General features: G+C 32.5%; 2 protein-coding genes across 2 annotated transcripts; both read right to left on the bottom strand.

Annotated features, from left to right (window-relative positions):
- Window positions 1–57: 57 nt before the first annotated feature.
- On the bottom strand, window positions 58–2203 carry LOC105779893 (bZIP transcription factor 60). The gene is made up of 3 exons (XM_012603871.2): window positions 1641–2203; window positions 1283–1506; window positions 58–566 (listed from the first exon to the last, which is right to left on the bottom strand). The coding sequence occupies exons 1-3, from the start codon at window positions 1994–1996 to the stop codon at window positions 271–273; spliced, it is 876 nt and encodes a 291-aa protein (XP_012459325.1). The 5' UTR covers window positions 1997–2203; the 3' UTR covers window positions 58–270.
- Window positions 2204–5570: 3367 nt separating this feature from the next.
- Window positions 5571–12611, bottom strand: LOC105780485 (malate dehydrogenase [NADP], chloroplastic). The gene is made up of 14 exons (XM_012604853.2): window positions 12308–12611; window positions 12136–12229; window positions 11447–11533; window positions 10765–10849; window positions 10296–10477; window positions 10126–10196; window positions 9521–9611; window positions 9340–9414; window positions 9156–9257; window positions 8918–9040; window positions 8391–8459; window positions 8226–8294; window positions 7937–7990; window positions 5571–7841 (listed from the first exon to the last, which is right to left on the bottom strand). The coding sequence occupies exons 1-14, from the start codon at window positions 12466–12468 to the stop codon at window positions 7788–7790; spliced, it is 1317 nt and encodes a 438-aa protein (XP_012460307.1). The 5' UTR covers window positions 12469–12611; the 3' UTR covers window positions 5571–7787.
- Between the last annotated feature and the right edge of the window lie 256 nt (window positions 12612–12867).

The raw sequence follows: 12867 nt of genomic DNA, 5'->3' as shown, positions 1-12867 counted from the left end.
TTTGAGATGTTCACAAAACAGTGTTCAAACATAAGAATGAATATAATGCCCCAAATATGTTAAAGACAGCATACATTCTAGCTTCTTAATCATAAGCAGGTTGAGACTTCAGGGTCCAGCCTAACATTCCATTAGAGACAATGAACAAGTAGGAAACTGCAACAATTAATAATTTAAAATTTGCAAACAAACCAACATAATACAAGTGTTTAACGCAAAAACAAAGAAATTATGAGTGCTTATCTGCTGAGGAGACTACGGCCTACGGGGTCAAGAAACAAAATATGAACCACCACCACTAGTCATTTTGTATGATAATGAAACCCGTTCATCATCCCCTAACCTAAAATGGAATTGGAATTCCAGAAACATAAATTCTTTCATCTTTGTCTTTGATGCCTTGCATCTCCTAGTCTCCGCAAAAGACTGTCCCACCAAGTTACTATGAGCCACTCTTTCGGGACCTCTTTTTTCCTCGTTTTCCAGAAGAGACTTGGGCAACCTTGGCAGGGTGAACAGGCACATGATGCCCAGGAACCAAAGCAGGGAACCCAACAGCAGGGATTCTGCATAGCAACAAAAGATAAAACCATCATTATAACCAACCATTACAATAACCAAAAAGATAAAAAAAGCATTGAGCTTCTTCGAGGCCAGCAAGCAAATTAAGCCGGGAAAGATAACTAAAGCCATCCTGCTGAAATCTCCACTTATCCATTAACTTTGTTGTGGAAAGGGTAAAGATTCTTAAAGCTAACAACAAAACAAATTGTGTACATTTCTCATTCACTATGCTAGTACTCCTTTTCATTTCGCTCATTGGTTTGTAACAAACACAATTATATTGAACCACATCTACACTTAGACAAAGAAACAAGATGAACCCTTATCAAGCAGCGGCTGACACAAGCAAGGATCAACATTTCCAAACACCATTATGATTCGAACTAGAACTAAAAGTCGAAAAAGATACATGGAGAAGCCGTAAACCAGCACTTATTCGGCAAAAGAGAATACTGTTTTTCGTTAATTTCACCTTGTTGATTTGTAATACAGACATTATGTGTACTGAAACAAATCTATACTAAAGAAAAACCCTAATCAAGCTTCAGCTGATGCAGGCACGGATGAAACATTTCGAAACCTGATTATGAGTTCAAACTAGAAGACCTAAAAGTCGATCGCAATCAGAAAGATAGTAACAAAACACTAATTTCTTCTGATTGTAGTATAAAATATAAGACAATGCAATGAATTAAGAGTTTATGGAATCGTATCGTACCCAACAAGAGCACAGCAGACTCCTGCTTGGCCGAGGAAGCATCAAATGCACAACGCTGGTTCAAAGTAAAACGAAGAGCTTGATTCTCCGCAATGGACCATTGAAGCAAACAGTTCAGTCTCCTACATTCCCCTTCTAAATACCTACTCTTCATCTCCAGATCCTTAACATACATCTTCTTCCTCTCCCTTGATCTCACAGCTGCATCTCTATTTCTCAATTTCCTATAAAATTATCAGATCAATCAGTTGCCCTAAAACCGCAATAGTATCTTAGGAAATGCCAGAAACCATATCAAGATATTCAGAATAGAAAAGGGGAAAAAGAAAAAGAGAAACTGGGAATTGCCCATTTATACCTTCTCTGTTTCTTATCAATGGGATCATCATTATCAACGTTGAAAAGGGTCTGGTTTTGTTTGTCAAAAGCAGTATCATCGATGACCTCATCGCCGCAGCCACTAGGAGATGAATCAACCAATAAATCCGCCAAAAACTCATTGGGGATAGGTTGAGTCTCAACCTTGTCATCAAAACGATCGTCCTCCATTAAAAGCTTCTCGATCTCACCAATGGAGGATGTCCAAATCGGTTTTTCATCGGGAGAGTGGGTGGAGATTGGTGGACTTACCGATTCTGATTCATTTTGTAAGATATTTCCAAGATTGGGAAAGTCAAACTCAAACAACAGGCTTTCCCAATTGGTTTCCTCCATGATTACCCAAAGAATAAGGCAAACAAAGTTGCAATTTTATCAAATATTTACAAGCAGAGGAAGAAGAAAAGAGAAATCATGTACAATTTACAAAGGTGCTTGAATTTTATTCGAATTGAATGAATTAAAAGAGAAAACTCAGGCAGGCAGGCAGGCAGGCAGGCAGGCTTCCAAGAAATTCTTTTTCCTTGGATACTAAGGGACGTCTAATTACATCCACTTTTTAACTTATTTATTGATTTATTATGGGGTTTTTTACAAAAATAATATAAAAAATAAAAAATTACCAAAATGTTATAACTTTTTTTTATTTACCAAAATATATATAATTTTTTTTATTTACCAAAATATATCAAAAAAAACAAAAAAAATAGACCTGGAATGAGGGAACCCTGTTGGCGGCACCAAACAAGGGAACCCTGTTGGCGGCACCAAACAAGGGTTCCCTGTTGGCGGCACCACCCGTTTTTAGTATTTTTTTTATTTTGGTAAATAAAAAATATATATAATATTTTGGTATTTTTTAATATTTTATTATTTTTGTAATGTTTTATTATGGGTTTTATAAAAAAATAATATAAAAAATTAAAAAATTACCAAAATATTATAACTTTTTATTTACCAAAATATATATAATTTTTTATTTACCAAAATATATCAAAAAAGTAAAAAAACAGAAAAAAACACACTAAATTTATAAATTAATTTTACACTAAATACACTAAATAATACGAGTAAATGGGGGATAATGGTTTTTACACTAAATTAATTTTAAAAACACACTAAATTAATAAATTTAAAACATTATGTAAAATTATAAAATTAGAAATGAAGATATTTTTTAAAGTAATAAAATGCGGAGAAAAAAATACGAACAAATTGCCGAAGTAAGAGTTTTTTACCAACTTTTTTTTCAACTTGCAGGCATCGCAATAGCTTCATTGATTAGCAGCAAAAGCCACATATCTGATGCGGTTAATAACGCGGTATGAGTTATTATTTATTAATCACGGGTTCTATTTATTTAAAAAGGATAGACGTACAAAGAAATAATGTTATCGTAAAATTTTTTCTGTAATTTAACACTATCAGGACTCGTACCGAGTTTTAAAGGGCCGTGTGAGTGTTTTGAAGAATACTCCGCATTTTATTACTTTAAAAAATATCTTAATTTCTAATTTTATAATTTTACATAATGTTTTAAATTTATTAATTTAGTGTGTTTTTAAACTTAATTTAGTGTAAAAAACCATTATCCCTGCCATTTACTCGTATTATTTAGTGTATTTAGTGTAAAATTAATTTATAAATTTAGTGTGTTTTTTCTATTTTTTTTACTTTTTTATATATTTTGGTAAATAAAAAATTTATATATTTTTGGTAAATAAAAAAGTTATAATATTTTGGTAATTTTTTATTTTTTATTGGGTTTTATAAAAAAATAATATAAAAAATAAAAAAATACCAAAATATTATATATATTTTTTATTTACCAAAATAAAAAATACTAAAAGCGGTGGTGAGTAGTGCAACAGGGAACCCTTGTTTGGTGCCGCCAACAGGGTTCCCTTGTTTGGTGCTGCCAACAGTGTTCCCTCCACTAGAGAGTAGTCAAATCAGTCCAGTTTTTTTTCTGTTTTTTTTGTTTTTTTGTTTTTTTATATATTTTGGTAAATAAAAAAATTATATATTTTTTGATAAATAAAAAAAAGTTATAACATTTTGGTAATTTTTTATTTTTTTATATTATTTTTGTAAAAAACCCTTTATTATGCATTTTATAGAATAAAGTTTATATTTGAGGATATTTGTGTCTTTTTATAAAATCCGTGCTTACAATATATGATTAAGCAAACCTGATCATGGGTGAGGTTATTCATCCAGGCCCACCCGAAAATTAGAAATGTTTGAATAAAAATATAAGCTAAAAAAATAAGTTTGGACAAAAAATAAAACTTGTTTTCTAAATGAATTTGGTAGGATTTTTTTTGTCTAAGCGCAGCCGGAATCAGCTGTTTATGTGTTATTTTGCTACCATTTTGTTATTATGGTAGTATAGGTGAAATTATTGTTTATAATACTTTAATCTTTATTTGGTGAAATTATTGAAATAAAACATTATTACCAAGAAATTTTAAATAAACAAATTTTTAAGTTTTTATTTGCAAATATTAACGTTGTGGAAATTTATAAATATTAATAATGTATCAAGATAATTGTATAATTGTAAATTATATTCTTAGAGGTAATTGTGTCATGTTCTTAGTATGTAAATTAGTTATAATTATATCACACTCTGAATAAATTTTTCAAGTAGTATATTTCAATTAATATAAAGTTGCATAAGAAATCATTTTACACAAGTAAATTGAAAATAAATTAAGACTACATAAATATTCAAGGATGAATGGGCTCGATTGAAAATTTCTTGCATTAACGTTAATTTTTGTAAATTCACGATGGAGTTTTTTTTTTTTTTTGAGACTTACTTTGGACTTAGGAGGTGAAAGTGAAAATGGGAGAATGGAGGTTACTGATATTTTGGCACCCCTATTAAGTTTGAGAGCATGTGGCAAAAGAAGTAATTTTTTAGCAAACCAGGTTAGATATGTTATTCCACGTATGTTATTCCCAATTAGCTGTTAAAAAAAATTGTTCATCCCAGTATTTTTTGTTTTGGAGGTTTTAGTCTAACAAGCTCTTGCAAATCTCTATTCATCAAACACTACGATTAGAGGATTTGACAGCCTAACCTTTCATTTGTGCCCAAATCAACTAAAAAGACCTAAAACTCTGTTTACCAAACACCCCATTTAATATTCATCAAAATATTAATGTTTTCCTTTTTTTTTTTAATATTACTTTGACAGGTATGGGTGTCGAGGTTTGTAAGATTATTATCTTTCATGAAGTCCATGCTTACAATATATGAATAAGTAATCTTGATCATGAATTAGGCTACTCGTCCAGACTTGTTCGAAAATTGAGAGTATTTGGGCAAAAATATAGGTCTAAAAAATAGGCTTAGACAAAAAAATAATGCCCATTTTATAAATCGATCGAGCTTTTAGTAGGATTTTTTGGCCTGAGCTCGGCCCAGCCTGAATCAACTGTTTCAGTGTTGTTTTGCTACCATTTCATTATTATATTACTTTTATTTTATTGTCATTGTTTGGATATTGTATAACTATTATTTTATTGTTAATTTAGTTACTATTTTAGAGGCATTTGCTTACTAAGTTGTAACTATTTTAGTATTATTTAAGTATAAAGACTTTTTAATGTATTTTCGATTTGACGGGAAATATTTATTTTAATGTTTGTAGTGTATTTGATGTATTAATTTTTTAAAATTTGTTTATATATAAAAAAATTTAACATGGGTGGGTTGGGTCGAGCTCAGGTTTAACATTTTTTTTTAATATGAGTCAAACTCAAGTAAAAATTTAGACCTATTTTTCAGGCTGGGTTGAGCGTAAACCTAAAAAACTGACCTACTTTTTTTAATCGACCCAACCCATGATCAAACCTATTCGTAAGCTTTTAACCTTTCATAAAATCCGTGCTTACAATATAAGAATAAGTATCAAAGTACGATTAAAAATGGGTTAGGCTCCCAACCATTCAAATCAATGTCTTTGACATAAGTAAAAGTTTTCCTTTCGTTTAGTAAAATGGGGATGGAAAGCGTGAGCATTTGGGGTGACTAATGGGTTAGAGATAAGGCTTTACAACTACCATTGTCTAATAGAGGGGTTTTGTCTCATGATGCTAGTGCGAGTAGTGTTTATGTTGGAAGGAGGAAGAGGAGGAAAAAATTTTAAAGACAGATTTTTGTGAATGAAGAAAGAAAAATTTTAGAGAGAGGAATTTTGAAACTCATTTTTACAATGGATTTCTTACTTTTCTTCTTTTTTGCTTGGAATTTAGCTACAACATACTCTATTTAAATAGTGCTCCAGTCTTATCTAGAAATCTTATCTAGATCTACGACTCTATCCTTATCCATATATATATATATATATAAGATAAGCTACATACACACCAAATAAGGATAGAGTTGTAGATGTAGATAAGATTTCTAGATAAGACTTGAGCAATATTTTATGTTGTAACTAAATTCCAAGTAAAAAAATTTCATAGTAAAAAAGAATTTCAAAATTCCTCGTAATATTTAGAGTTGAACCCTTCTTCACTTTGTTGACACTTTGGAGAGAACTTTGTAAAATCTCTCGAGCTTCTTTTGTCGTGGTAGCATTAGTTGCTTTTACAAACATAGATTCATCCAAACATTGATGGATAAGGGTGAGAACTTGTTGATTTTTCTTCCTTCTCATGTTGTGACAATGATGTCTAATTTTGGGAGCTTCATAACCATTTTGAATGATCTTCCAAACATCTTGTGAGCCAAGTAGAGCAAACATACTCCACCTATTTATACTGCTCAAGTCTTATTTAAATCTACAACTCTATCATTATCCATATCTATAAGATAAGATAAGATTACACCAACCCATAACACGTGAACACATGTAACATAATCATTATCCATATCTATAAGATAAGATAAGATCATACTAACCAATAACATGTGAACACATGTAACAGTTTGATGAGGTAAACACAAAAACAGTGTTGTGAACCACGTTATTACCTAGTGAGTTGCCCGAGATTTGAGGGTATGCATCAACATGGATTCAGTCAACCAAGAATGTTTACTCTTGGGTTTTACTGAGGTATGTTGCCTATGGATCACACAATTTTCTTTGGTGCACTATTTGAAAGATGTGTTTGGACTATGAGATATTGCCTACTACTGCTAGAATTGCAATGACCCTTTTGTACAATGGTCCGAATTGTAAGAGGTGTGGTGCAACATGAGAAACAATTCTCCACGCAATTAAGGATTTTCCTTTGTCCCGAGTAGTGCTGCGTTTGGGGGTTCTCAATAGGGTACTACTAGTGGGTGACAACGACCATTACACTTACATTATATATTCGAATAATCATTATAATTAGTTGATCTTATTAAATTGAATATAATTGAAATATTGACAAAGAGTTCGTGTTTAATGTTAGACGAGAAATAACCTAATAAATATGAAGTACTAGAGTAATTATTGTGGAATACTTTCTTAGACTAACATATCATATAAAATATTTTTATTTTAATTTCTTTACTTGTTTAGAGAATTATTTTCTCGAGTATTATTGATAATTTTTATAATAATTAATATATTTTAAAATTTTAGCGATTGAGTCTTAGCTTAGTTGGTATTGATATTATTGTTAATATAGAAGGACGTGAGTTTTAGTACGCTGAAGCATATTATTCTCCTATTTAAGAGTTGGAGAGAGGTTATAAACATATATGCTACATTAACAAAATTAATAGATGTTAATTTTTTCCTCTATTTTAGATGATTTAACAAACAACCCCTATGTATATATATATATATATATATGGGTTAATAAAGAGCCGGGAGGATATAGAACAAAGATGATGAAAGACAAAAGGAACCAAGATACTGGGCAATCAAGCAAATAGAAGATCAAAGGTACATCATACGGAATAGTACTTTCATTTACTTAATTTTCAGTCCAAAATCTCAACCAAATGGGAAAACATTGGATGTTATTTGTTATTATCTTAATTTACCACCTGCAATCCCTACTCATACACTCAAACAATTTAGTATACATATATGGTCATTTTCATTTTTATTCTTTTTTTTTGCCCAAAGGCTGATTTTGAGGGACAAATAATTGGAAGAAAAAGCTGAACCTCATTTTACATTTCTCCAGGAAGCATTGTATCCTCAGGTAGATCACAGAAACCAATACCCTGTAAACACCAACCACCCGATTTTAAATCATTGATATGCTAACCATTTCATCAATCAAAATGAACTATGTCGACTGATGTTATCAGAAATTTACCTCCCCTGTAAGGTGAGCCACACATCTCTTCTCCGCTAGCAATTCCGCTTCCGACTGCAAATCAGTTGGTGTAAGAATGTCAGAAAATCAGCCGAGGGTGTAGACAAGTAGTGTCCTTATTTCATAATGTCAAACAAGAGTTTTTGGTTTGCACTTTTAGGTCCACAAAATTTGTAATCAAAACAAAAGACATATTGAGCCCAAAGCTTAGCTTGGGCAGACCCTGGAACCCTTCCCTTATCTCCGAGCTACAGTCTCCTTTGTCCCAAAAGGACACAGGCATATATACCTTTTTAATTCGCTTGAGCAGATAGTCATCGAAGATCACGTCCTTGACAAGTTCATAATCACCATCTCCCTACAAGATGACATTTAAAAGACTGCCTTAAATCGGATAACAGTGAACAAAAAGGATTTCAGGAAAGATTAAAAAAACAATTCTTTGATTTCATACTTTTGATCGGCATGGCATGCTGAAGACGATATCCTCCACTATACCATATGGATTGCCATTGGTATAAACCTACATTTGGATTGTAAAAAGTGAGATCGCAAATGCAAATGGAACATCTAAAACTCAAGGTGAAATAATGTTCAAAGTTAGCTAACTGCTATGGTATTTTTATGCTAGCCATGGTATGCTTTTTGATAAGGAAAATCATATAGAGAAGCTCAATCAAACACCTCGAAAGAAACTAATGGCTCAGATCAAAATTTTCTCACTGCATGTGTGTACATGTGTTAGGAATTATATGTAAATGTGCATTTCGATGTGTTTTGCAGTATTTTCTCCTTCACGTTGGGTATTAGACTCAATATGGTAAGGGTTAAAGGAAATGGATCTCGAATATACAACTAGTTTCAAAAGATTATCTCTTCATGGGAAGTTGGACAATAAATTACTTCTCTGTAAAGGTAAAGATGGTTTCATAAAGGCAAAAATATACATGTGATAAACGCATTTTATGCATATAAACTTACTCCAGAAGAAAACCAATCACCCTTGGGTGTCGGAGTTATTAGAGACCTGATGGCATCAACGATAGACACAGCAGTAGATGCGGCTGAAGATCTTCCCCATTTCTTAATTAAAACACCGCCTCTCTGCAAATCAAATTTTCACATGATAACCAATCAAATTAAGGGGCAAATAGTTCATTAAATACTTGTTCAACATGCTATTTCGGGAATTTAGTAATAATTTTTCCCCATATTTTACCTTTTGGACCTTTTCAGTAAACTCCTCTTCTAACCATTTGTGATCCTTGATGACCTCTTTGACAGGTAAGCCCTTGATTCTAGCATTTAGGAAGTCTGGAACCTAGTCAAGATCAAATGCGGACTATCTTATGTCAAAATCTTCAAAACCTAGTTCATGCATTTTCCAAAACAACGTTTACTACCTGAGTTGTTGAGTGATTTCCCCAGATGGTCATGTTTGACACTTGATCGTAGAAGACACCTGCTTTTAGGGCAAGCTGCAGAAGCAACTGCTTTTAGTAAAACTGTACATTTTATTATTATATTTGCAGGTGAAAATTACTAACTACTACAGAAAAAGGTATTAATCGAGCAAGCATATACCTGGCATTTCGCTCTATTTTCATCCAACCTAGTCAATGCATGGAAATTCTTTGCAGGTATATTTGGAGCATTTTTCATACAAATTAAGGCACTGCATCAGAAAGAAAAAAATGAATTAGTTGTATTAAAGGAGCCTAAACTAGTTAGGAAACAAGCATGATAAATTTATATTACTTAGACTCAACTGTATGAGTGCTGAACACTTGTATGTTCAAAATTTTCAAGATTTCCATGTATATGAAAAGCCCCGGGAGGATCATGTCACCATAAATATGTCCAGATATGCGACAGACATGAGTGTCAGACTTAGTTTCTTCAAGAAAAATAAAAAGTCGGATCAACATAGCAATTAACAACAAAAAGATGATGTGTATAATTTTAATAATGACAGCAGCAACTACAACTATGTTGATCCAACTCTTCATTTTGCTTGAAGTACTCGTGTCCAATACATAATTGGACATGGGCGTGGAATATGACCTTTCAAGGATCCTCCAAATACATGGAAAAACTCAAAAAAATAAACATGTGCTGCACACATACTAGTATCCGACACTTGCACCAAAATCTAAGTAGCATAGAGCTACGATGGCAAGGAACCTTACTTGGTATTGCAGGGATTGCCCACTACTATCACCTTGACATTAGGAGACGCAGAAGCATTGAGAGCTTTTCCCTACAATGTTAGAACCAAGGTCATGATAGCAGCTTGATTTTAACATGTCATAAGTCAAACACACAGAAATACATATAAGGGACTAAAAAATGAAAACACCTGCTCAGCAAATATCTGCCCATTGATGTCCAACAAATCAGCTCGTTCCATTCCAGGCCCTCGTGGCTTTGCCCCAATCAGAAGAGCCCATTCAGCATCTTGGAACACTTCATATGGATTTATTCCAATACTAACCTCTCTTAATAAAGGAAACAAGGAATCTTCAAGTTCCATGGCCACTCCTACATGCATTTGGACATTAATTTGAAGAGAGTTGCAGCATAATCCAAAAAATAGCATATATATCTTCCTTACAAAGAGTTTTGACACTTTTCTCCAAATTAGGAAGTTACTTCAAGTCTTCAGTTTTCAACAATCTATGTTCCAACAATATCTTGGATGCGTATGGAGTTTATTGTCCTAGATACACATGCTTCTCTTTCTCAAGAAAAAGGAAACAATTTTCTTTTTCTGGAAATTACATCTAATTAGCTCAATATTTGTCATAAGAATAACTGAAGAACCATACCTTCGAGAGCCTGTATTGACCTTTCCGATCCCAATAGTTTCAGAGCGACAGGCTGATTTGGTCCAAAGACTTCACCAGATGCAATCTGGAAAAAGCAAAACAACTCAGCAACTAAGTTACAACCGAAAAAAATGTCACTGAAACATGAATGCAGTACTGTAGTTTAACTCCTGTAAAGAAAAGATAGTTTCACTATAAAAGACGCATTTTAAGCAACATGCTATCAGCCTATTGGGCATCAAAATCAATAATTATTATCAAAGCATCTTTCTGACACAGTGGAAAGCAATGAGAAAGGTGGAAATTGACGGAACAGAAAATTATCACTATAATTACAATTGAATAACGCACTAAAAACGGTAACTATAATGTCATTCGCTGTTAAGATTCCATTATCTGCACTTCCTATTAAAGGAAAATACAATCCACCCATACAGCCAGATTGAACCAAGCCTGCATATGGTAAGTTCATATTACCTCATATGCTACTCAACTTCACTGATGCATACAGTCTTTCATTCGTAAGAACCTTTTATTTAGTATAGTCAGATAGAAGGGCATTTAGCTTATTAACGGGTTAAGCAACCATGTATGATGATAAAGTCAGAGAAAAGACACAAATATACAATTAAGAGATTCACTGAACATAGATGGGATTTAAACTTGTATCAAAGTTACTTACTTTGAAAAGAAGATGGTTAGATATCATCCCAGCAGCACCAGAAACAGCTATATTAATTAGTTTCTTCCATGATTTTGTCTCCTCTTCCTGTCAACAATTAAAACAATGATAGACTGATACCACTATGATTTAAATAGTTAAAAAAATGTGCAACCATGAAAGATGACAAATTGTGAATAGTAGAAAAAATAAGGTGACTGAACATTGGACTGCAAAACTAAAGAGCAAGTAACCTTACTGATATGATTGACTCAACCACTAATCTTTTTCATTACAACCGGTTATTAGAACCTAGTTCCAAAATTATTGAGGTTGATAAGTATAGAAGCAGTGAAGATGATATATATATATGAAACTGTTTACTAAGTCTTTGTTCAAGTTTTACCTTTTCCCAACTTACTTTCATTTGTTTGCCTCAAATATTGGTATAAAGCAAAATTATAATTAATAAACATATGATTAAAATTCTACATGCAAGGAAAAATTATGCAATATCTTGATTTTATTTTTCCACTTTTTTTTCCTTTTTTCCTTCTAATATACACTTTTTTTCTTAATAAAGCAGCAAAAAGCAAACACCAAAACTACTTAATACTATTGAACTGACATAATTTTCAGTGGTGATAGCACCAAGTTTGGATATAAAACATATTATTATAATAATAATAAAATAAAAGACAAAAACATACAGCTTGGAGATCATAAGTGAGGCAGAAGACACCATAGCATTCACTCTTCCCCTTGAGATCCTGAGCTTGTACAGGTATTGGCGTTTGAACTTGACTGAGAAGCAAAAACAAGCAAAACCCATCAAATTTATAAAGCAAGAAAAGGCATAAAAAGAGTTGAAATAAAGCTTACTCTGATGCAACAGAGCATGAGATGGTAGGATTCCTGGTTGTGGGTAGGGGTCGAAAGGAACGACGAAAATGATGAGAGAAACGAGAAGAAGATGAAGATGAGAGCGAGAGCTGTGAAGAGTGAGTTTTGGTACAGGAAGTCGATAACTCTGCCACCGCCATTTACAGCAGAGACTTTCTTTGGTTCAGTATAATTCAAGAGAAACGTTGGCAAAGAGAAAAAGGCAGAGAGAGCCAGTGGCATAGGAGGGAGAGAAGGGGAATAGAGGGGGATGAATGGATGGATTTGAAATGTTAGTATAAGGCCATGCCATTGACACTTGTCATCAAAAGTCATCTAGAAATCTCAACTCCTAATCTATATTTTCTGTTGGATTTTTGGTATTCCCTGTTAGGGTCAGCCATTCAAGTCAAATTGAATAAAATTTGAGTTGATGAATTTTATTTTATTATTTTAATTTAATTTAACTATTTTTAATAGAATAAAATAAAATTTAAATAGAGTTAAATTAAACTTATGAAATTAATATTTTGTAACTAATTTTATATTAGAGTAGATAA

The sequence above is a fragment of the Gossypium raimondii genome, chromosome 4 (genome assembly GCF_025698545.1).
Source record: "Gossypium raimondii isolate GPD5lz chromosome 4, ASM2569854v1, whole genome shotgun sequence".
In the NCBI taxonomy this organism is placed as follows: Eukaryota; Viridiplantae; Streptophyta; class Magnoliopsida; order Malvales; family Malvaceae; genus Gossypium; species Gossypium raimondii.
This window is presented reverse-complemented; position numbering and strand designations above follow the sequence as displayed.